The sequence below is a fragment of the Megalopta genalis genome, chromosome 12 (assembly GCF_051020955.1).
Source record: "Megalopta genalis isolate 19385.01 chromosome 12, iyMegGena1_principal, whole genome shotgun sequence".
NCBI lineage: Eukaryota > Metazoa > Arthropoda > Insecta > Hymenoptera > Halictidae > Megalopta > Megalopta genalis.
In genome coordinates, this window is record NC_135024.1 from 4024453 (window position 1) to 4050356 (window position 25904).

General features: G+C 37.8%; 1 protein-coding gene and 2 long non-coding RNA genes across 5 annotated transcripts; 1 reads left to right on the forward strand and 2 right to left on the reverse strand.

Moving 5' to 3' along the window:
* The first annotated feature begins 1466 nt into the window (after window positions 1-1466).
* On the forward strand, window positions 1467-15853 carry Oatp33Ea (Organic anion transporting polypeptide 33Ea). 3 transcript variants are annotated; one of them, XM_033485093.2, is made up of 8 exons: window positions 1468-1657; window positions 4848-5042; window positions 9316-9741; window positions 10729-10979; window positions 11383-11653; window positions 12696-12891; window positions 13649-14253; window positions 14956-15853. In XM_033485093.2, the coding sequence occupies exons 2-8, from the start codon at window positions 4862-4864 to the stop codon at window positions 15126-15128; spliced, it is 2103 nt and encodes a 700-aa protein (XP_033340984.2). In that variant the 5' UTR covers window positions 1468-1657; window positions 4848-4861; the 3' UTR covers window positions 15129-15853. The 3 variants fall into 3 exon arrangements, with proteins under 3 accessions (XP_076381939.1, XP_033340984.2, XP_033340986.2); XM_033485095.2 differs by having other exon boundaries at window positions 4853-5042; XM_076525824.1 differs by lacking the exon at window positions 4848-5042 and having other exon boundaries at window positions 1467-1657.
* Window positions 5870-6634, reverse strand: LOC117228983 (uncharacterized). The gene is made up of 2 exons (XR_004492419.2): window positions 6479-6634; window positions 5870-6401 (listed from the first exon to the last, which is right to left on the reverse strand). It is a non-coding gene; the product is annotated as an uncharacterized LOC117228983 (long non-coding RNA).
* A 2481-nt stretch (window positions 15854-18334) lies between the features above and the next one.
* LOC117228981 (uncharacterized) lies at window positions 18335-20545 on the reverse strand. The gene is made up of 2 exons (XR_004492416.2): window positions 20328-20545; window positions 18335-19220 (listed from the first exon to the last, which is right to left on the reverse strand). It is a non-coding gene; the product is annotated as an uncharacterized LOC117228981 (long non-coding RNA).
* Between the last annotated feature and the right edge of the window lie 5359 nt (window positions 20546-25904).

The window sequence follows — 25904 nt, forward strand, 5'->3', positions numbered from 1 at the left end:
ATATTATCAATAACCTTGACATATCAAGGTTTTGTCAAGGTTATATCAAGATTACGTCAAGGTTACGTCAAGGTTATGTCAAGGTCAACATATGAAATGATTCGCATAGCTAATTTAATAAATAATAAGCGTGTTAAAGGACGTAAGGTATATGTTTGTTAGAGAAATATGAAGAATATTATCAATAACCTTGTCATAACCTTGACATATCAAGATTTTGTCAAGGTTACGTTAAGGTCACTGTGCATCTTCACTGTACACCTTGCTTAAATATTTCATATGTTACACACAAGGTGTCATGCACACTAGAAAATTAAAACGGCCGTCACGGTTAAATTACTTACTATTACGGGTCCGAAAAATTAGTAAATATTCTTCAGACGTTCTAAAGTAAAGGTTTTTCTTAAAAACATCACTGTTACGTAGTAAAAAAAAATCCGGGAAGTTCTCGCTTCGTGATTTGTTCAATACTTCGAACGCGGCTCGAGTCCGTCCCGACCATCGGTCAAAGCCTCGTGCTGCGGGCTCTCGAACTTCCCGCCGTCACCTCTCATTGGTCAGTGTTTTCCGTTAATAACTCGTAAACAAAGCCGCAAATTGCATTTTCGCAAAGGAAAAAGTTACTTCAAATGACCTCAGCTACCTCTCATTTTCGGCTGTTAAAATAATTGTGGAACACCCTGTATGTCATAATGAAACTTTTTATTGAGACCAGAAATAATGGATTTCTTTTCAGCCCCTTCTAATAATACATATATATCGGCTTTGATAATTGTTCTTATATATGAATGGAAATAATGAAAAACGATTTTATATTGAAAGATTTGTATAGTGCGCAATTCGTTTCTGTCATAAATGAGTACGTGAAACACAAAACTGTGAAAACATTAGAAATATTTACTTGTTACACCATTTACATATTATTAAACTCATATATGAAACAAATGTTATCGTTCTTATTTCATTTCGGTATCTTGAGTTAATCAATTTGTATGCAAAATGAAACATTCATTTATTTTCTTAATAATTTTAATGAGTTGCACATTACACAATAATGGTTTTAAATTCTGCTCTAACTATTGTGAAATCGATCTACTCATTTTTGGCATAGATGGGTAAAATTCGCGGTCTTCGCAAACGTAATTCATCCTATTATCAATCGGAAATGTTTAATGGTAGGGGCTAAAAATGCCAATAAGAAAAAAGGATTTACGCGCCAGATTTTGTAAAACGAACTTTTTGCAAAGTTTGTTTGCTACGTACAAACGAATGTATCGCTTGAAAACTTAGCACGGATCGCAACCAATCGCGATACCTTCGGATCACGGTTCGTCGGTTACTGTGCGCAGAAATGATAAGATGTCAGCACCGGTGCTTCATTGATAATACGTCCTTAGAATGATGCCCCCGCTTATCATTCGTTTTGATGGAGAAATAGTAGGGGAGCATTGCCATTGACACAAGAGCGAGGCTCAGTTATCTCGCGTTTATTCACGTAAACTGGAGCGCTCATAGCGCTTAGTGATTTTTGACTTTCTGCTTCGGCGATCGAGGGAGGTCACGTCCAGGGAGAGACTCGAGGATCGCGATCCAGACAGGACTCGCGACCTGGAAGTCCTTCCTAAGTCCATGCGGAAGCACGTGGCCTAACGTCAAGGTAAGACCAATGGAATTCTCGCGTGTTTTAGCTTCCACCTACGACACAGTCTCTCTCGCTTTTTCCTAAGCATCGTCTTCTCTTTAAATTGTTTATTTCTACCAACAGATCCTTCCAGAAGCTCGTACATCCTAGAAATCATATTACAATCGCGTACGATCGTCCCAGCATAGATCAACTAAATTACTAACATTTCACGTGACATCAGCAGAATCTGCGTTAAATACAACGTTCATAAATAAAACATAAAATTCTAAGGACGTTGCCTCTGGCATTAACAGTTTATTTAGTTCGGTTACGATAGAATGTTAATAATTTCATCTCGAAATAACTGACGTTAACACGCGTAAACCGTGGTTTTGCTATGAACTGCTACACGAATTGTTGTAGCAAGTTCTTAATTAAAAGTCAGAATTCGCTTTTGTGCCGCGAATTTAACGCGTCTAGTGGAAATTGATTGCCGCGTTCGCTTGCTTTGGAAATTTGTTTGACTTACGTCAAACAACGGCGCCGTAAAAAAAGAAAAAACGGTAATACAGTGGTTACAACCGTCGACTTTCGATGCGAAAGATGCGGTTTTTGGCGACAATTATTTGCAATGTTTTACGATCTTTTGAGACCCCTCTCGTAACATTTCTCATCTGGTTCGATATTGAAAATTGAGCATTCTAATTCTTCAGCAGCCATCTTAGCGCGGTGCAAAATTTCCCGTTCGATTATTCCGGTTTAATCGGCAAGTTGGTCGCCTCGAAGAGACGAATTTGGGGAAAAGTTGCGCGAAAGAGACTGACTTGCTGGTCAGTTCGAAGCTAAAAGTTAACTTTCACAGTTGAGAAAGCTTATCGCGAAGTTAGGTTCAGGATTCTTAGAGTGCTTCTTGTAACACGCCGTGGCGGAAGTAACAATCGACTGGAACTCCGTATTAATGCAGTCTCCGAACGTCACAACGAAATCTATACCCCTTTAAATTGCAATTGCGTAATCATCTCAGGTGCCCGTGGTGCACACGACAATTACGTTCGTAACCATTCGTAAATAAATCCATTACACTGGCTGTTCGACTGCTTGTTCACGCGAATTACGCGAAACGAAACCGTTTCTTTCGAACCGGATTTTTGAACCGACGAATTCCAAAGTATCGCGAACGTTCCGCAAACTCGTCGCGGATCAAATCTTAAAAATTCAGCGAGGACGACGAATCTCCGAGATCGTTCGCTGCCGTCTTTTTGACCGAATGACCTGAATTATTTGGAAATTCTATTACGAACGCTAATTCCTAACGATCGAAGTTCGACGCTGCTGATTCCGTTTGGCGGGCTCGCTCTGTTTGTAACACAGTAATCCATGCATCGGTGGTATCTGAATTAAACAGATAAACTATTGATGATTGGATAGGTCTTGTGAGCCCCTTGTCTAACCCGTTCTCAGTCCACAAATTTTACCGGAATCGATGGACGTGCTCGAACACGGTTTTCTGCTGCAGAAATTGTTGCTTGGAATTCGTTTCAGTGAATCGTTACCTCGAACGCAATATTGTTAACGACAATGTAAGCCGAGAAAAAAGATAGACACGTTTTCGAATTTCTAATTTCGTGTCTATAATTATTTGGCAATTCTTCAGCGGATGCGTTGACCGATATTTCTCGTCATTATCGTTTCTCGAATTCGTGACGCTTAAAAGATATACTGTCGCGATGTAATGCGAGCAAAATAATTGTAACACTTACAATATATGATGTACAATTGAACGCAAGAAACCTTATTGTAGGGTTATCAGCAGACATTGCTATTCACTTTATTATCTCCTGCTGCCAATATAGAATTAGATAATTCAATCTCTAATCGGTTACTGTACTAAATCACTGCAAAGTGGAAATTGCGAGACATTTATAACAGCGATTCCGACGTCACGTGCCGAAGAATCAATGTTTTTAAAACTTTATTGATAATATTGATACCATGTTAAACGAATCGATAGGTGTTACACTCTTGAGAAAATAATGAAATTGATGGCAGATAATGAGATCGTTGTCGCTGGCTAAATTCAATGACATTCCGCAAAGAAATGTCGCAGAAAGAAGTTAATCCAATTGTCATAATCGTCGGCTCTTTAGCTTTTTATTTATTCGAGCTAGACCGACTTCTGCGTGCGACATGGCAGTTGAACTTGCAAGTTGTACAAGATAGTACTCGACGGTGATAACGCTTTCTTTGTTTCGCTGGCCAGACAAAACAAAAAGGTATATTTTATCATCTACTTAATCCTTATCTAATTCTTATTCTCAGCACATACCCATCCATTTTCATTTTACGCGTTTATTCGAGCAATTGTGCCTTATCCGCGATCTCACGATCTAAACAAATCTGTCGATCTCTCAAAAGTAAATATCTTGTAAAAGATTTATTTATCACATGAGGGGAGTACGAGAGTAGACAGTGATTGAATTGCCGCGGTAAATATGTTTCCGGAATGTTGGAAGCGTGTTAACAATTTCATGTAATAATTGGATCGCGAATTTTTGTGCTTGCACTTTTACACTTAACTTTATGAAAACTGAAACGAATGAAAAATGTCTTTGGTTGACTAAGAGATTTCCTACGATGAAAGTGTAACAAAAATATTAGTACTGTTCACTGATATACACGATTTCTTCTATTTTAGAAATTTACATGCCATCGATGCACAACGATCCACGGTCTACTAATTATAAACCCCTTAAAAAGACCGCATGGCTTTTGTCATCTAAAAGCATCGCTTTATTCCGCTGACTAAATCGTTCATTTATAAATTACTTTCTCCGCAGACACCGCAAAATCTAATAGATAATGGTAAGAGACTAATAAAATATTACCTCTTAACAGATTACCCGTTCATCTTTTTTTCCAGGAAGATATTCACGAAAATCGCTGCAAACTTTCCGGAATAAATTTGTTCCCTTAAAATATAAGAAATTTCAGAGTCTCGAGAAGAATCTTCGAGCGTGTATCTAAGAGTTGTTAATATAGGGTTTCGTTTAGAAAACTGTCGAAGACTGCAACTATCGCAACTTTTTCATTCGACACGTTTTATCGGTAAAGCGAATTTTAGGTGATAGGCGATGTGATTTTCGTGTGAAACGTAAAATAGCGAAGATCTTGAATTGCTTGAGAAATATAAGAGTAACGAGCAGTTTGTGTTGCAATTCTGTAGTACAGTTTGGAGGGATGACCAAAGATTGTGGAATTTGCGGGATTTATCCCCGATGGCTGCGAGATCGTGCCACCTCGAGAAATTTCATCGCCGTGTACGGTCTCCTCGGCACCGTGCAGGCGATGGCTTTCATTTACATCGTTGTCACCCTCACCACGCTGGAGAAAAGATTCAAGATACCTAGTCGTACAACTGGTATGTGTTATCTATAATGTACCTTGCGAAGCTCAATTAACGCCGAGCCTATCGAGCACTGTAACTGGTGCGTACAGCCTTACCGAAGCGAAGAGATCGAATTTATTTAGCTTTTGTACAGTTCTCACATTGTAATATGTCTCTTAACACTCGAACAGTAGACTATTTTAACCAAAAATGTGACCGAGCATGCGTAGGGTAATTTATAATTTTACTTGTCAATTTCTCGAAGCAAACATTTTAAGCTGTTCCTTCCAGTAACTGGTCTGTGTATTGAACAATTCAATTTATTCATTTTCCATGAAATTCCTGATGGTATCACATTGACTGTTAATTTACATCGGAGAAAAAGAAAAATTCTTCGTTGGAAATTGTAAGCTGCAATTAGTTTTTTTCCATTGATTTCATTAAAACTGTAGATCGATGTAAGTGATCTCTTTACGATTATGAGACAAGCTTATAAACGAACGTATAGATATCAGACCAGAATTAATAGACAGCTGGTGTTTTGCAATTATGTTCGCGCGTGCTTTTGCGAATCGATGAAAATTGAAAATAAAACTTCGGCGCAGAAAAATTCGCAACTTTCTAGTTAGAATTCGAGTAAAGGGTCAGCAAGAGATAGGTCAAAGAGAACGGAGTTGTATTGTCGCTCAATTTGAGTAGATAGTTCAGTTCATATTTGCTATGCCGGGAACATGAATGAGATTGGAACTCGTTATCTATCCGATTATATGTATATCTTTAATTTTCTTTATCTTGTATTATACAATGAGTTCGATAGAACGAGTTCTGTTAAGTCAATTACATTTCCGATACTAATATCATTTTCGTGAACGTACATTTATTTGAAAATTCTTACAAACATAGAAAACGTACAAACAATTGGCAATAATTTCGAAATGAAAATTGGACGATGAAAACTTCTCCAGCCATACTTTGGTCCAGCGCACAAACTATACCTACATATTATAGTAGTTTACTCTTGAAATAGACAACACTAGTTTACTAACACATTAAAAGCAACAATTATAGGATATCAATATTGACAATCGCATTAATAATTCCAATGTTCGACCGAGTGCCGTTCTATGGTAGAGTGTACAAGCTTCCGAAGTGTTCGTATATTCCAAGCTCAAAATTCTGTTTTGCAAACGTTTAACGTCGTTGAGATCGTCGCGATCGATATCGTCGCGATCTGATCGATAAATGAGCCGTTGAAACCAGAAATAGTGTAAGTCGATGTAAGCCGAAGAAGTTAATTTGTGGCTAATGATGGATAAATTAAAGATTCTTCAGAATGCAACAACGTAGACAATTGTTACAACTCTTTTAATGCAAGCCGCTTTCGAGCTGTAACTTAAAACAGTGCAAAAAAATATTAAATTAAATATGATTTAATAATATTACATCGAGCTAGGAAAAAATTGACTTACATTATTTTTGCATCGAACAGCGAAAATCTAGCAAAGCTGCGGGTTTGCGAGGTTGTTCCTTTACTTTCGCGAAAAATGACGTCGAATCCCGGCAGTCAAACGTCGCTACACAGTGTACACGCGTTGATGCACTCGCACTTGTATTTGCAACACGCGTGCATCATGCATGGTCGGCCCCGAGCAAAGATAATCGCGTGTCGGTGTACGTTCGTCTAGTAGGTAAGTAGTGTGTCGCAATCATAGAAGTGAGAAATCTGTCGTTAGAGCAACGAGCGCTGAACACGCGTTGCGAAGACACACGGATATGCATTTATACGAGTTTATTGTTAGTCACAATATACGCCAAGGGTACGTACACGAAATTATTTTCGAGAAGTCGCGAGTATGCGTGTGCGTGCGTGTGTCTCGCGTTCGACCCCCTTGCACGACGAAACGTAAGAAGATCGATGGATTCTCGCGGTATCTCGACACGATGAGCGCATTAAATTTTTCGCAAATCTTTCTTTACGATCCTTATCGAATTTTTGCGAACGATACTGCGAAATTACCGGGCTTTCAGAGCGAGATTAGACCACGGTATCGATGGTACGCATCGATTGCTTTAAATTTGTGCCATTGGACATCTGAAATTCGGATTACAAGAATATTGGTTTCATTTCGGTCGTTGAAAGATCTGCAAATTCGAGAGCACTCAATTTTATTGTGCATTTACGTGCATCGTACGTGCGTCTAATTGAAAGTATTTTTTATTAGTCAGTTTGTAAGAAATCATGCTCTTAAGAGTGACACTGATTTGTTAAATAGAATAACATTTGCTACGGAGATCGTTTTCTAATTTTCAACAAACCAAACTTCAACTTACAGAGGCTTTGCGTTGCAATTAATTTTTCTAACTTAATAAAGTACAAACTTTTTTATGAAGAAATGAACGATCGACGATCACAGGATCGTTCATTCTCTCGAATCGATTGACCGATAGGTGAAGGTAAACGAGTTCTGCGTTGCAGAGGTAAAATACGTAATTTAACTGGTAATGAATGCTTGAAGTTTTACTCGAGTTGTAGAGATTTGTATTGACCGTTCATCGTAAAAATATTAGTAACACAGTTCGATCGGGCAAATTTGATCAGGCAAAATCACAGCTGAAGATAATGTACGTCATCGCAATGCACAGTGTTGACCTTTTCGGATCGCTACGTAGACATTTTCTGCGTTATCCACACAATTAAGAACGAGATTATAATCGAAAATAAGAGATGAGATTCTCTCTAATTTTCCTTGAGCTTGCAAACAAAAATGGACAATTTGGGAGAAAGCGATACGATTATTCGAGCCTTGCATCTCGTTTTCATAATTGTTGACAATCGGCAACTATAAAAATGAGCCGCGAGGCTCGAATAATCGTATCTCCTCCTCCCAAATTGTCCATTTTTATGCGCAATCTGAGCGCGAATTAGGGAAAAATTACTGTATTCCTGTCGATATAATTACAGTAAATTCTTCCTAATTTTCCTTGCGAACAAAAATGGACAATTTGGGAGAAAGCGATACGATTATTCGAGCCTTGCACCTCGTTTTCATAATTGTTGACAATCGACAACTATAAAAATGCCCCGTAAAATTAATCGAATAATCGTATCTCCCCTTCCCAAATTATTCATTTTTATTTGCAAGGAAAATTAGGGAAAATTTACTGTATGTAGTTACTTTCATGAGACGCTTAGTATCTGCGATATCAGGTAATACCATAACAACATGGCTTAATCAAAAATAAAAATTCCTTTGTTGTCATTCCGTCTGACGCACGTTTGAAATTCTTGAAACGATACAGAGTTTCAGACGTAATCGATCGAACGCCCGATTGTTTATCGTTAACTAATATACACGGATAACGCACACGTCGATACGTTTTATATTATTTGTCTGTACACGCAATCAGATAAAATGTTAATTACGCGCGTATAACAGCCGCGTGAGAAATCGATACAACCCGTCGTTCGTGGTTTTACGTGGCCGATGTTATTGCGTTTGGTTGATCGATCGGTTGTATCTGCATTGGTTCATTGTAATTCGATATCGGCATTAAGTGATACTATTTTTTAGCGGCAAAGGACACTCCGATCTTACCGGGTCGCCCTATTTTTCGTTCGAGCCGATATTACATCACCGCGTGACCATTGACGATATCGTATTAGTGGAACATACCTGTTACACACGTTTTCTTCATTCTTGATAGAAAGTTATTAATTCGCAATAATAATGGCTATATTATAATAAATTTTCGCTTTTACTCTAGTAGCGATTGGACGGCGGATTTTATGCATTTCTGGCAGGATTGAACGGATCAAATTCAAAGTAGGAAAATCATTTAAAGAATTTAAAGATACTATTGTGTCATGTTGAATTCATTAAGATGATTAAAAAGCGAAATAAACGTCTGACAAGTTCCTGCATCGTGTAGTCAATGCGGATAATTTTTATTTTGCATAAAGAGTTAGCAATTACATATTATTTAGTAACCACAGTTTAGTAATGATATATTATTTCAGACTAAAATTATTTGTCTTCATTAAACGGTTGTACTGTAACAACGAGTCAGACTCGTGATGAAGATTGTTTTTCTAAATCAAAAATTTAATTCTTCTGCTATAAAAATTTAGAGATGAAAATAAATGGAGACAATCTTGTTCGATTTCGATTATTGTAGACATTATTAATATTGTACGGTTTCGATTATTTTACACATTACCGATCTCGTTTGATTTCGATTATTTTAGATGTTGTTTTTAATTTCTGATCTTGTTTGTAGCGGACTACAGCGCGATTGCATTTTTCAGGATTAATACTCTCCGGCAACGAGATCTCGCAGATTTTGTCATTGATACTGACCTATTACGGCGGCTCGGGGCACCGTCCAAGATGGATCGCGATCGGTGTCGGTCTCAGCGCATTCTCCTGCCTCGTTCTCGCGCTTCCACATTTCTTGTTCGGGCCCGGAAGGGACGCGATGGCCTTGACGAAGGAACACCTCGATCGAACACTCCTAAATACCTCCACGATCCCCGAGGACCTGGCAATTTGTCCGCGCGTCGTCAAACCGCAGCTCTGCGACGAGGAGTCGATGCTGGACGTCAGCATTCTTCCACGACTTCTGGTCTTCCTCTCCCAGTTTATCCTCGGAATCGGCACCACCCTGTACTACGGCCTTGGACAGACATATCTGGACGACAACACCGAGAAGAAAAATACTCCGATGTTGCTAGGTAAAGATTCGCCGCTAAAGTTTCGAACGTGTTGATTGAGATCAGAAATGTTTTTTTGATAATTTTTTGGTCTTGCGCCCGAAATTATGACAGTCGGCGAGAGAACGATGTGTGCAAAATTTGCATTGAAGTTTATGGATATTAATGCATTTCATTTCGGTTTCAAACATAATTGTATTTCGATATTTTAAAGTACCGTTGAACGTTTTTAGCTAAAAGGTAATTCCTTGGGCGAATAATGACGATTTCTAGAACTATACAGGGTGTCCCATAATTATGTCATCACCCGGAATGGGGTGATTCCTGAGGTCATCTGAAGTAACTTTTTCCTTTGCGAAAATGCAATCCGTGGCTTTGTTTACGAGTTATTAACGAAAAACACTGACCAATGAGAGGCGAGCTCGCTTAACGCTAGGCGGCTAAGTCAATCAGAGAAACTGGGCTTCGACAGCTCGTTGGCTCGGTTGCCTAGCGCTAGACGAGCTCGCTTTTCATTGGCCAGTGTTTTTCGTTAATTGATATGATTATAATTTCGTATATATATAATAAAATAATGTAATAAAATTTCGTATATATATAATAAATATAATAAAATAATATTTCGGTAATTGTCAGACTGCTGAGATCTTGGTGCAAATTTTGATTTTTGTACGTTACTTCATAGAAGTTAGAATTAGGGTAAAGTCTTCCCCGTCAACTAAAAAGTAATTCATTGTAAAAATTAAATAAGCGTTCTTGTTAATGTATACATCTCTCCGCATTAAAAATCTGCAGTAGTAATTATTTATTCAATTTATCTCGTGACAGAATATTTTTGCAATATTCAACAAGCATTAGAGTAGTAATATTTTATAACATTTAAGATATATTAAAATATAAATATCTTATAGTATTTAATCGAATCAATTATGTTCGGATTCGAGTGCTAAATATTCTAGTATAAAATACACAAGGGTATGCGATAATTAATATTCAACTGTTGAACAGGTTTTACATTCGCTCTGAGAACAGTTGGTCCAGCGATAGGATTTTTATTGGGTTACGGTTGTCTCAGTCTCTATATTGATCCCAGTTTACATCCTGTAATCACCAAAAACGATCCAAGATGGTTAGGGGCTTGGTGGCTTGGCTGGATTATCCTCGGTGCCACGATGGGCATGTTTTCGATCCTGATTGCTATGTTCCCACGACATCTGCCGAAACCAAAGACCACTACCGCAATTGACACTGCCAAACTGGTAAGAGCACAACGTTCTATTAACACTAACGTTAAAAGATTTTCGACGTTGTCCGATCTTTTTATACATCGAAATAATACAACAGCATCGAGGAATAATTTTATACTTTGCTGCGAAAGTTTATTCTACTAAATGTACACCAATACAGTCAATTATTATTCTATTATTATAGAACATTTTCGATTTTAACATAGTTTTATTATACGTGGTACAGTCGGTCACGAAAATATTAAGACTCTTTTTAATAGAGATCCCGGTTTTGAACAATTATTGAAGATACGCGAGTACACGTGCACGCGTGTAGTTAATATATGACAATTAATACCGACAATTAAACTTCCACCTATAAAATCATTGAAATATTTCTCGTATAATTGTACAAGATGTTTGCTGTATGCTGTAGGATGGTAGTATACCATTAAAGTTACACCTAACCGCGCAAGAGCAGTACATGACACCGATGGAGCCGCGGAAGTCGCTCGAGACCGAATACATTCCAACTATGCGGGAATTTCCGACAGCGATGAAAAGGTTGTTGACAAACTGGCTGTTAACGTTCAACAACTTGAGCGGGGTGTTCTACGTGTTGGGCGCGTCATCTTACATTACGTTTTTGGCTAAGTACCTCGAGGTTCAGTATAGTAAGTCTGCTGCCGGGGGTACCGTGATCGCTGGTAAGTTAATGGCATTCACTATACATATTACACTTACTGTTAATAAATGACAAGACAGAATTTTAAACTTGTGCGTCGTTTTTGGCGAGGATTTCACATTGAAAGGGTTTACGATCAAAACTACTTGTTCACCTCTTTGCACTCCAAATTAGTCCTTTTGCAGATCATGATCACCTTTCTGCATATCGAATTAACTCTTTTATTAGCCTCTGAAATTAAATTCGGATTTTTGCAATTAAGACGATCCCTTTCACCGATAGAATATGGTCATTTTTTATTCAATTTTTAGAGTTAACATGAGTTTATGTACTTATTTATAATATAATACGAATCCTATTGCGAATAATTCATGTTCGTTAATCTTCAATAACTATTAACAACGTGTTATTCAATTTGTAAACTTAATATGAATTTTATCACAAATAGGTACAAGTAAGTGAATGTAATTTGCGAACGGCTGAATTTCATTTACAAAAGGGTGAATTTCATTTACAAAAAGGCGAGTATTATCTAGAAGTAATCCGAAGTGCGAAAGTTAAATGTGATCTACGAAAACATTAGCTTTGAGTGCAAAAAGATAAATATGATAAAAATGATAAATGAGTACAAAGCCTGTAATATTTTGATTATGTAAGTAATTACAGTGGTAATCATAGCAGCTCGCACACTATGTTTCTGCATCCGTAAAAATAATGTATCGATTCCATTAGAATCATGTTTTCACCATGTACTTAATTGATCGAAGACTGTTTTTCACATTCTTCCTTGTAACAATGAATTAAAAAATGATGCAGAGGATTAAATTATTACCTAATGTTCTAGAGGGTGGGGGAGAGGTCATTAATACATTATATATTTTAAGTATTGAAATAAAGCACCATAAAATTCATCGACGCATTTTCCCAGTAGAATGTGTAAAACGAAAATTCTAGTAGATTCTACTTTGCATAAGGGCAACTGCTTTGCCATTGGCAACTTTTAATCAAAGCAAGGTAGCTCTACGTACGAAGGGTCAGTAGCTAATATGCTTTCATGTGTCAAGGTCCTATATCGCTGGTCGGTATGGTACTGGGATTTCTATTCTCTGGAATGGTAATTAGCAGATTCAAGCCTGGACCTAGGCCACTGCTCGCATGGAACGTGTTTGTTGGCGTCTGCTTTGTCGCTGGCCAAATACTCTTTATATTCCTTGGTTGTGCGGACGTTGACGTCAGAGGCCTCGATTTTGACACTATGCAGTGAGTACGTCTTCGGCTTTACCGGGACTGGTTTCTGATAACTTGAAATTATTTACTATTACTTAAAATTTTTACTGTTTCTTTTTCACGTTTTACTAATTTTTACTATTTTTAATAGTACAAACTGTACCAAACTGTAACACAATTATCGTATAAAGACGAACATTTCGTTAAGTATACTGTTACGCGGATAGATTCTTTACACTCTTATTTCATACAAATAAGGCAAATTCGTTGAGCAACAATGATCCAAAAATTAGCGTGCGTGTGTTGTAATAATTTCCTAATACAGGGTGTCCGGCGATTTCTAAGATGATTTGAAGCAACTTTTTCTTTTGCGAAAATGCTGTTAACAGCTTCGTTAACGAGTTATATAAGAAAAACACGGACCAATCAAAGCGCGAGTACGACAGGCGACCCGCCCCATTGCAATAGTAAGCGTGACGCGACAGTAGCCGCAAAGGCGAGGCGTCAGCCATATTCGCTCTCTGATTGGTCCGTGTTTCTCGTTGATAACTCGTTAAGGAAGGCGCGGAGAACATTTTCGCTAAGGAAAAAGTGACTTCAAATCAAACGAGGAATCACCTCTTTACGGGTATACGAAGAGTTCTTGGATACCCTGTATAGGTAAATGGTGCAAATGGTAAATGTGTCTATAAATGTGGGACCAATTTGTCCAAAAATGAACACACTCCTATGTTACCACGTTGTTTTCCGGGTCGAGACCGAAAATTCACACGCTCTATCGTTGTCTCAGAATGAACCTGACATCGAGTTGCAACGTCGGCTGCAACTGCGACGGCGTCAAGTATTCCCCGGTTTGCCACGAGGCGTCGAGGACGACATTTTTCTCGGCTTGTCACGCGGGTTGCCGGGCGATAATCAGCGACAAGGAGTTCGGGAATTGCAGTTGCCTGCCGGCGACGAATCCATTGAACTTCGAGGACCAGCTCGACTATACCACCGACAGCAAGTCGGTGATGCTGAGTCAGCCGATCTACCTGAACCATCCTCACCCGATCGGCTTCAACAAAGTCAGAGCGGGACCGTGCACGAGCGACTGCACTCGCCCGTATCTTTTGTTCATGGTCTTCACTTGCATCATACAGACGTTGGCGTGTTCCGGAAAGATTGGTAACGTCCTGGTGAACTATCGGAGCGTCGACAAGAAGGACAAGAGTTTCGCGCAGGGCATCACTCTGATGACGATTTCCTTGTTCGCGCTGATACCGGGTCCAATCATTTACGGAGCCATCATCGACTCCACTTGCTTGATCTGGGAGGAGTCCTGCGGGACCAGAGGGAACTGCTGGTTCCATCATAGACGTAACTTCCGGTATCTGGTTAACGTCACGTCCGCGGGTAAGTGTTGCCGCCGGGGACCCAGAAACATTTTTGCGAACGAAATCAGTAACAGATTAACAGGTTAATTATTTAAAGTTCATTGTTCGAGGCAATTGATTAATTAATTTTGATATGCAAACATCACTTTGACAAATTGCTTCTGATGTATCGTCGGTGGCGTCTACAAGCGACCCGTAAATTTTATCAGAAATTATTATCGACGAACGTGTGTAAATACGGTTCAGTGTTTCCACCATTTCATTTCAATTTTTAACAATCTTTCATGAGACAATTTATTCCTGTTATTCGTAACAGTCATGGGAAATCCTGTTTTGGTCATTCGTAATAGTTATCGATAAGGGAAACTTTTCATTTTAGTCGCCAAAATTATCGATAAAAGAAATTTTATAATACGGTATTTTTAAATACATTTTATAATGGTATCTTTTTTAAATATATTTTATAATACAACGCATGTTCGTAAACATTACGTTCGTGCGAGACCTCTTGCTTGTGATTTTGAAACTTTTCATGTAAACGTTATCATAATTAATTTTTAGGACTGATTTGAACCATCTTCAGCTTGAATTTAACAGTAGAGAACAATACGTTACTGTAACAGAACCGATTCCATTGTAAACACAAGATACTGTAGATCCTGCATTCATCGTTAAATGCTTCCATTTTGAAACTATTGCACAAAAAGAACGAATTTTTCAGGCTTCTCGACGATAGGAGTGCTGTTCGATGCAGCTGTCTGCTACCTCGGAAAAGATTTGGATCTTTATGGGGCCGAGGAGACGGACAAACGTCGCGAGTTTATCAAGGATGATTCCGCGCCGTCAATCGTCGACGGCGGAAAGAAGAAAGAGATAAACGGAAATGTAAATTAGAGAAGTGGAACGCATTCCCGTTTGTAACGATTATAACTCGAAAACATTGAGATATTGACGTAAGGAGGCTTGAGTTTCAGATCAAAATGGAGACTACGCTAGAACCGTTCGGTACCTGAGTTCTCGAACCTTCCATGACCGTGAACCGATTCAGAGAAGAGTGCAAATAGGAAAGATGATTATTTCGTTTTAAGTACATTCCATATACTCTGTCTAATTGTTGAATAGTAATTAATTGTTACGTAACCAAGGAACCAGTCGCAATTGGACGAAATGCTTTATACTCCGAGTCTTTGCAACATTTGTACGCCTGTACAGCGTTACTCCTGCCTGTTTGTAAATAAAACATGAATTTTTAACAAATACACAACCATCTGTATCATGTTTCTATGAACTATCGATTTCTATGGTGCAGTGGACGTTTTCGTGAGAATTGTTGCTGAGAATTTGTATTCGAAGAAGCTGATTGTCCTGATATATTATTATTATTATTATTACTGCTATTATTATTACTATTATTATTATTATGACTATAATGATTATTATTATTATTATTATTATTAATATTACTATATACAATAAATTCTTGTGAGTATAAACTTCTTGTATGAAAGTTCAAAAATAGCAATTTTTATTTAGAAGATAAGATTTTGACAACTGGTTCAGTATTTTCACGCATGGAGGATGTATATCAATATTTTACAAATAAATTTGAAATCAGTGGATTTGAACGCTAAATTGTACATTGTAGTCCAATATTTATAATATCTGGTAATACGTGAAAGATCTATCTCAGATGCAAATTGTTTGGTACAGAACGACACCCATTTTTGATGCGTAAGCTTTCTCACTTCTTCTCTGTCGCGTATGATTTTATAAACATAATTAAATGCCGCGAAATATTGGTTACTTTCGTATCAAACAACTTGTTTCGAACAGAATATTCATATTTTATTTAGAACTGTAGATATTTGACTATAATTGATTAAGCGTTATAACTTGCTTGTTATTTCGTTTTAGATGGAGTATATTGAAACAACTTTTTATCGTTCTTAACAAAATTCTAATCTTTTTGAGGTATACAAATTTGATGTACAATCTTATGTTTTAATCGCTCGCAATTGGTCCGTGATATGATATTTTTCTCAATCGTGCAAAAAAATGGTTACATTGAAAGTCTTCATGGTCAATGCTAGAAACAATAATTATTCATTAATTATAGTTGTTAGATTAATCAGACTACTTTTTGCCCAACTCGAACTTTTTGCTTTTGAATATATTTCAATATACATGCTGCTCTTCTTTTTTTCTTTCACAGTAGAAGCGTGACCTTCAAACAACCTTGGGCTCTAAAATTTTCAAATCGACACGAAGATATGCCAATGACCATGAAGACATGTCAATACCCAAAATTTTCCGCAACTTTCGATACTTTTACTACATTTATTACTAAATTTATTACATTTACGCCTCAAATGTAAATTAATTAATCATGATTAGACTTTATGAGTTTTATGCATTTGTAAGAAGAGCAAAAGGGTAGACACGCGTGGACAATTAAAATGAAGATGATCTCAGAAATCGAAACAAGCGAAACAGAATTACAGTAAATTCTCCTTAATCGGTGCTCAGATTGTGCACAAAAATGGACAATTTGAGCGTCAATTAGGGAGAATTGACTATACCCGTTCACAAAAATACAGTGCAGCATTATTGACTCCATGTGGCGTCATGCCGGCTGTCAAAAGATTAAACGATCGTGCAAGGGTTGACAGAGAAAGCAGCAACGGACGCAACAACAAGCACGACAACATTATTAAAAATCACCGCAACAATGCAGGATCGATCGCGTCTTAAGTTTCGTTACGCGTTAGACGAAGATCGCCCCGCGGAGGGTTGCTTTCCGTTAAATCCCCCGCAAATAGGGTGTAATGCCCACAGGGAAGAAAGGGGTTTCGCTCCGGGGAACGAGGAGGGGAAAAAAAGGAGAATGTATACTTAAATCGGCCGATCGACAGTTCCGACTGATTCTCCGGTCGAGCAAAGGAGAAAGGAAGCGCAGAGAAATGGGGTAAGGTCTCGAGAGTTGTTTTCAGGCCTCCGAATTCTGGGGGTTGACGCCAGCCAGCAGAGGCCTCCGGTAGCCAAGGGATTACAAACCCGCGAGCCCGAAAGTAAAAAGGGAGTTTTTGTTTGAGAGCCTTTTAATTTTTAAGCCGGGCTAGGCTAGTAATGAATTCGACAACGTTCCCGTGACGTCAGGACAGTCGCGCTATCGATCGCGTCCTCAGACACGGAGGATGCGCTTCGGCATTACCGGAGGATTAAGTGCCCTGCCTTATTCCTCCGTAAATAAAGAAAAATCACGGCCGGCGATCACCGCGCATCCGCTGGCCCCGCGCCCCGTTTTGGGTGCCGCTCGATTCGAGACCGTCTCCCCCGAACGACGATGTCCCGCGTTCCAGGATTCCTACCGATTGTCAGACACCGTGAACCGCGGTAATGGAGGACACGGGGCGGAGACGACGACAATTTTCATGTCCAGTTAATTAGTTTGTAACTCGATTTGCTACGAGCCTGAACGAAAAGTATTAACACTTCGACGGCCGCGTCAAGGATCTCGATAATTTCATGAAATCGAATCGAATTCAATCGAATTAAAATTGCAGAGGCGAATCTTAATTACCTCTCGCGAATCTTAATAAAATTAAGAAATTCTAGTGGATTAGCCGGAATATCAAATTTTAAATTATAGGTGACGCGGCAGTCAAAGTGTTTATAGTGTAATACTTTATTAATAATATATGCATATGAAGGATAGATTTTGTTAATAATATAATTATGGTGTATTTTTTTTTTAAATTACGCTGAATCGATTTTTATAATTCAAATTTATATTCATATCTGTATCGAAAAATGTACTGTACGCTGAGTGTCTCTGATTTTTTTAGTGACATATTCTGTTTAATTATGACAAATCGGGTTAATGTTTTAAGGAAACGTTATTTAATATTCTTGACAAGAGTATTTGTTATTGTAATGTATGTATTTCTATGTATGAAATTGATATTCGAAGAATATTCGAACATTTAACGAAAATTCGCACAGATTGTGAACTAAATGCAATACTGACATGTTTTTAATATATATTGTCTCCAGAATCATGCTATAAAGAGCCAGTAGGGTATCAGTGTTATTTTAGAGTATTTAGAATAATTTAGAGTTATTTAGATGACAAGTTATTACTTGTCGTTTTCTACAAATTCGTTTGAAACTGTACAATTTATGTATAAGCGAACTAATTTCTCAAATTGGACTCATTCATTCAACTCCAAACTATTACACAATTTTCATCCATTTAATATCAAGCTGTTCTGGATTAAACTATAAAACTATCAGTAAATATGTTAGTAGTAACAATTGATAACAGTAATAACCATTGTATTCTGATAACAGTTCAAAATAGTGAATCTACATACAAAAATATCGAAATTGAAGAGTCGTCGTAAAAGTTCATCGTTTCTTCACGATTATAAATACTACCAGGACTCACGTATATTAATTGAATATAGCTCAACTTGAGTTGATCCTTTATGCTTAAAGCCAATGGCAAAACAAACGTCGTTGCACTTTTCGCCGAATAAAACAACTGTCGTGCTTCATCGTACGATCTGTTGAAATTATTCATGCACATATCTTCTGATCGACGAGTTTGCATTACGATCGATTGATATTACGGCGTTACGATTTGTTGCTTATGGGGTCCCAAAACAGGAAGCTGCTCGCATTCCGCAGCTTTCATGCAGCCGGACCGTTCAAATCGACGCGAACGTGCAGGTCAGCCTCGCGTTATGAAATTTTGTCGTTGTGTGTACAGAGTACATTGTACATGACCCTGACCCATCTTTCATATAGACCTCATCAACGTCTTCTAAGTCGTGGTACAGTCTGATCTAGACTATTATCGACAATGCGCGTCGAAGAAGGATGGAAGCGTGAGACACGGATGACCGGAAGTGACCGGTTTCGCTTCGACCGTGCATTTTCGCTATTTTTCACCGCCATTCCTTGCCCCGGGTGTCGATCACGTTGCTTCAAAATAGCAAAGTGCATTTTAATCGGTTATCATCGTTCGTACAAAATATAGCGGGGTGCATATTATAATTACTCGGCGAATGTTTTTCTATTCATGGTATTTGACTTTGTAAAATATGTATACTAAAGTAAGTTATACGATCCAAATTGTCTCAATGATTGTTCATTCTGAGACGGTTCGCGTGTTACTTAATTTGATACTTTTTATGAAATGAGATACGCGAAATTGGGTTGTTAAAAATTGAACATAGAAAAATGTCTGCAGTCTGCTATAAAATTTGTCTGTGAACGTTTTGATTGTAGCGATGCAATTAAGTGGAAAATGTACAAGAAGATGATAATATAACGATTGTAACTTAAAGGACAGGGTTCGGTAATGATAGTGTGCTTCTAGTATACTAGATCCTGGAATTGCGCGAAATATGGGAGAAAGTATTATTCCTGACTATTTTTCAGATACTTTTGGACAGGTCGATGCGACATCTGAAATCGAATTTCTAAATACAATCGGAAAATGTCGAACTATTTTTACGATCACGTGCCGCGTTTTTATTTACAAACCACCGAGTAATCAATATCACCGTAGCATTTTTTCATTAAAATGAATTTACTGATAAATGGAATGAATTAATGAATTGAAAAAAAAAAGAATGAATTACCGAAGTACGATATTGTATTAGAGATTTGAACGCTTTGCTTTAATGTTAATTAGGCTGGAGTTATAATTTGCTGGAATTTCAATTTGTCGGACTTTTAGTTTGCCGAAATTTTGTTTTGCCGAATTTTTCAACGAAAGCTTTAATATCGCAATGCAAGCACGACTTCTCGCGACCAATCACGGCCGGCGGTGTAACTCGAAAAATAAAAATGGCCGCCGGAGTATCAAGAAACCGGCGAATCCTGTCGTAGATTCACGACGAATAAAAGGCCATTCGCCCTCGAGAAAAACGGCGATTAGCATTAACTGTGAGTAATAATAATGATTCTAATCCAACTCGTCCGGCCTTGATTCTTCTATTCTACGAATGCTGCGTAATTTAGCGAAGCAAGTGGGCTGTAGCGTTCAGCGCGCCTAACGAAATTTGTGAGCGCATTAATACATACCTCCTTTATTGTTTACCGGAAGTCTAGATTGATATAAATGGCCATATCAACCGACCCGTTCACCGATTCCTTTAAAACGATCGATTCCTTAACGTGTCGATTCCCCAACTCTCGATCACTGCATTCTGAACAATCAATTTTTATTATCTTTATTTAATCGATTTCATGTATTTTTGAGAAAAGTTGTTCACGTCGAAAGCAAAATTGTGAAGACAGAAGAATTCGAGGATATCTGTATATTGCGTACAACTTATTCAAAATTATTAAAAGAGCAAAGACCTTTTTATCTGATTTATATTTCTCGCAATCAATTTAGGCAATTTTTAGTTCGTACAAAAATCCGCGGTCTAGTTATAAATACGCGGGTGTCTAAAAAATTAAATAATCAAAATCTACGGCAGAGGTGTCGATTAATTCACGGTTATGACAAAGACCGTCAGTATTTTGATAGAGACGGGAGGACACATTGGTACACCAAGGACAAATATAGTTCGTAGATAAAGTTTATCGGATGAAGATGAAAGGATTATTCGAGAACCGAGAAAGCCACCGACTTTGTACTTTTACATTCGAGAAAGTGGTACAATCGCAATTTTCGAAAACTCGTTATTTAAGTTGAACAGCAATCCAGTAGTGTTTACGAACGATTTACGACGATACGACCGAGAGGATGAACAGAAAATATTTGCGTTCGAACGCTCGATTGCTATTATAAAAATTCGCGACAACCGTTTGCGGAGCAGAACGGAAAATATAAATAACGTATCTCTGTCTACTTAATTGTGTAATATTTCGACGAAGTCTCGATATTGTTTAAGAATACCGGCAGCCGTGTGTCGCCGTCGTTAATCCGCAGCGTTCAGATTTATCACAATAAAACCGTGTTCCCGAGCACCCAGCGGCTGATATTTTCGACTGTTTGTCATATATTGTGTATCTTCTTAATAATTTCCGTGCGTTGCACTGTTTCCTGGAGTATCAACAACGTAAATAACAAACCTGGACTGCGGATTTTGTACATTTATGGCTGAAATCGGTAGATGGAATATGAAATTGCGAAGACATAACACAAGGATTTGATGATATCGTTGCCACTATCTTTAACAGAATTATTAGAAGAAACAATTTATCATCATTTCATTCGCGTATCTTGCAAACGACGTATGCAACTTTAATCTTGCATAAAGAGATAAAATAATAGATATATTATCGAACCGTATGCATTTTTTTTTGTTAAGCCAAGCATCACTTTCTATACTTTTACAATTGCGCATACATTGAAGCTCGTAAAACGCCGGACAAAAACTAATTAACGATTTTGAATTCACGATGAAAACAACCGATTTATCGATCATCCGCGCCGCCCCCGAGAACTCGCGGCGCGGCTCTATTTTGCAACATGCTAACCGGAAATGTAATCGGTGCAACTACGAAGATAATTTGACTAATATTAATTGCGGTCTCCGCGACGTTTGTCTTTCGCGTGAATGGCGCAAGAGGGTCGGCCGGCAATTAAAAAATTTCACGCAGCTATCAGGCGATTGTTCTATTTGCTGCGATAAAACGCGTTGCTTGCCTCTCCGTTATGCGGCTCCAGCATTGTATTGTAAATGACACGCGATTTGATCAGAATCGTGCAAACATCGAGCACGGTGATCTGATTCGTATATCAAGACGGATTAAATGTAGGCTCTTTTTCCACGATGACGAAGGTAAAAAAAAGAAAATAAACATAGCGGAACGTTCGTGCGTTACGCTGCTACAGTTGTCAGCGATTGGCGAGCTTTCATCATTGGCGGAGAAAGTTTAACGAATAAAAATTTGTAACGCTGTTTAATCTGAAACGTTCTTTGATTTCTGCAATGATTTGGAAATTTGTGATTCAAGCATTGGTGTTTTCGAACTTGATGGTGGAACATCAACGCACGTTCCTGAAATTTTTTCGTTGCGAGTTCCTTGAAACTCCCGGCAACGCAGAACGTTTAACAATCGGATTAGAAAAAAACGAAGGTGTCACGTTCGTTCCGCGCGCGGCGACAAGGCGAGATTGTGTCCTAATTTACAACAGTCTGTCTTATCGTAGATGTAAATTTTCACCGACGAGCCAAAACATTCGACATATGTTTGCAGACACGTTCGCAAAGGATACGTTTCCTGAGAGTCATCCAGAAGTTTTGAACAGACAATAATAACAATTTTTCGAGTAATGAATTATTTCGTTACTTTTCTTATTTCAAATATGACGATGGATATTGATCTTCAAAATAGCGTGCAGCAGAGAGATTTTACTTTGAGAAATCTTTACATTAATTTGCGTTAAGCAAACATTTCTCTTCGTGAAGATATAATAAAATAACGTTATTTAAAAAATAATGTTTCAAATATCAAAGATTTCTGAAATAACATAACATGTTATTTGAAATAATATTTTGAAATATTATATATCTTCTATAATATAATATATCTTCAAATAATAGTTCAAATAATATTATTGTATTTTTTTATTTTTTAAAAAATTGTTCGTTGACTCGCGTCACGTTTATTTTGGCGAAATGACGCAAGGATCAGTGATTGCAAAAATCGTTTCGCAAGGAGGACGATTTTGAGGGTCTTCAAGGAGGATACGGCAATAGCTAGATGAAAGTGTGATATGTGTGAGTAATACAGTTAGCCGCGTTGCCCCCGTTTCATGTGTTTTTACGTTTTTCTGTTTCTACCGATTTTTTAGTAAATTCCATCGGCTAGATCAGATAAGATTTTTGTGTCTTGAAGATGGTATCACTGATGTTCAACAGATAGATTGCTAGTACATTTATGCCAGACATTTATGTAAATATTATGTGTTTAAATATGTTTTAAATATTTATTTTATATATTTTAAATAAACTGTGGATGTTTTTTTATCAATGCATTTTAATAGAATTGAAGAAAATGATATATGGATAGCTATAAAAACAAATAAAAAGTATAAAATAGATATATTCAGATATAATATTAATTGTATTAGGGGTAAAACGTATTAAGATTACGGGAAGACAAATCATTGTCTATTCATTTGAATTTTTGTTTCTTGTTATGCCGTAAGGAATTATCAATGTACATGCAATAACATTTTTAGTAACTGTCCAATGCGTGCGTACGGTCTAATTGAGATCATCATCCATCAATCCATTAGAGATTCGATTGAATGCTAAAACAATTCGCGTGGAGAATCTGTAATTATTCTCAGCAGTGTTTCGACCGTGAGTTAACAGTGAAACATTTGTTTGATTAGATCGTAAATATGCGAGGGGAAATTTATTACTCTTCACTCATGGCCTTTGGCCACGTGTAAACATTGTCGGATTTCTCTTTTGCATGTGTCGCTTAATTTGCCATTATTAAATAATTCTCTAATAACTTTCTGAAACGTTGATAATTATCTGTACAATTGTTAATGCTGTTTTTAGTAGTGAATGGTGCAAAAACATCCAGGTGTTGTAAAACATCCGACTTTTTGAAATTGTGTTATATAAAAAAATTGCGAACTAAAATTGCGATTTATTTGCAAACTTTTAGTACCATAATGAACGTTAAACAAATCGTTAAAAGTCTTACGTATAATATAAAACAATAAATAATTTGTGTACCTGTTCCACTGAGAAAAGGATATTTTTTGAAGCAATGTTGGCGTATGGCAATATCAAGTATCGTAGTTGAAATGTTTCAGTTTTATTGATCAAGTTATGTGCCAGAATGAACGGAGCTACAATAATAACATCGATCAATACGTAAAATGTAGTAAAATGTGGATACAATAATTAAAGTTAATTAAAAAAAATGTATATTTCGCTTTTCTCTCAATAATGCCGGTCATCAATAATAAATATTAAATCTTGTTTGTATCTTCTTTTCGTCAAGTACTTTATGGCCTCAGAAATTTGCATACATTTTCAACGCATAGAAAATGAAATAAATGCAGAATGAGTATCGTTAAATGCGAATCTATGCTACATGTTTCCCTATTTGCAATCCGAGACGCTTAATTTCAACTACCATAGATCACGTCGCGGGAGAAAATACGTCACCGTGAGCTCAGACACGCGCATTTGGTGGAATCGAGTATGGTTATTAATATCGCTTAATTATCGCAGCGGCAGTGATAACAAGATTTTAATCGATTTCGCAACATCCACCGTTGTATATCCTTCAGGTTAACTAAAAGATTTCAGCATAAAACAACACGACAAGTTCCTAAAAAGAAAAAAGCGGCGAGCAGTTGATCTAACAGTAAAATTCTCTTTTTATTTGCATTGATTCAAGACTTGTACTTAACTTGACGAATTTACGAGATCGCAAAAATAGAAATCGAATAACGACCGTGTAAGTACAACGTTGTCAAAACGTTTCATATTTTCATAGAATTAATATAATATTGGCTACTAAAAGCGCAAGATTTTAATATTTCTAATATTTGTAACATTTTTATACCAAAATAAAAAGAAATGTTCTCATATAAAATTATTGTTCAAACGTTTACAAGCTGAAAAAAATAAATAAATACGTACAGAAACGAAAGCATACAAAGTCAACCGACATGGTAGACTGAGAATTGATACACAATTTTGGAACAAGTTGAACAAATCTCTGCGCCACCGGGGCGCTCGATAAACTCGAAAGAAGCCTCACCGATTCCAACAGTGCCCAACGATTAACCAATTTCGAAATTTCGCACGAAGTCCCGCAGATAACGATGCATCGATTCGAGCCACAATGTTTCGAATCGCGTGAAAAAACGCGATGGCAACTTGAGCACCGAAAAAAATTTGTTTGCCCGTGGAGAGCGCGGCCGCGCCTGTGCCCGCCTCGTTAACTAGCGACGACAGTGTGCGGAGGCCGATCCGTTCTTCGATCGAAAATTAAATTTCAGCAATTAACCAGCTGCTATTAGCTGTATGAGATGTTTGGTGTGCGCCATTAGCAATGCGCGGGAATAGACGGAAGAGTTTACCGGGCGCGTTAGTGTGCGCGTGTGTGTACATCACGTCGATTCTATTAAATCATAATGGGTTCACAATGTGAGCCTCCGCCGGCGGAGGTTGACTAGGAACGAACATAGACACCATACCTAAAGCCGAGATCTCGTCTATCTCGCTAAGATCCGTGTCTTTAGACCGGTCCTGCACCGGAATACCCGCGACAACAAAAAGAAACAAAATGGCGGAGTCGTGGGCCGCGCGGAACAATCGCCGACACCTTTGACCCCGATGCTTATTAAATTATTGCGACAATTGGATCGCATTGTGCGAGTTCACCGAGAATACGCAACAGAAAAATTCGGCGGAACTTCTCGTTCCCGATTTGAAACGTTTCGTTCATTTTCGCGGCAACGAACCGATTTTAATTCGATCACGGTTTCGCGAAAACGAATGTCCGTACGAACGTTCGCGCAATAGAGACGTTAAATTTCATTGTTTTTTTATCACGATCGTAGAACGAGCACAACTCGACCGCTATTACGCCGAAACTGATTAAGCACATTACGCAAGGATTACGTTATCTCGATCGGCGGATTATCGATTGGAAAATTTAATTGGA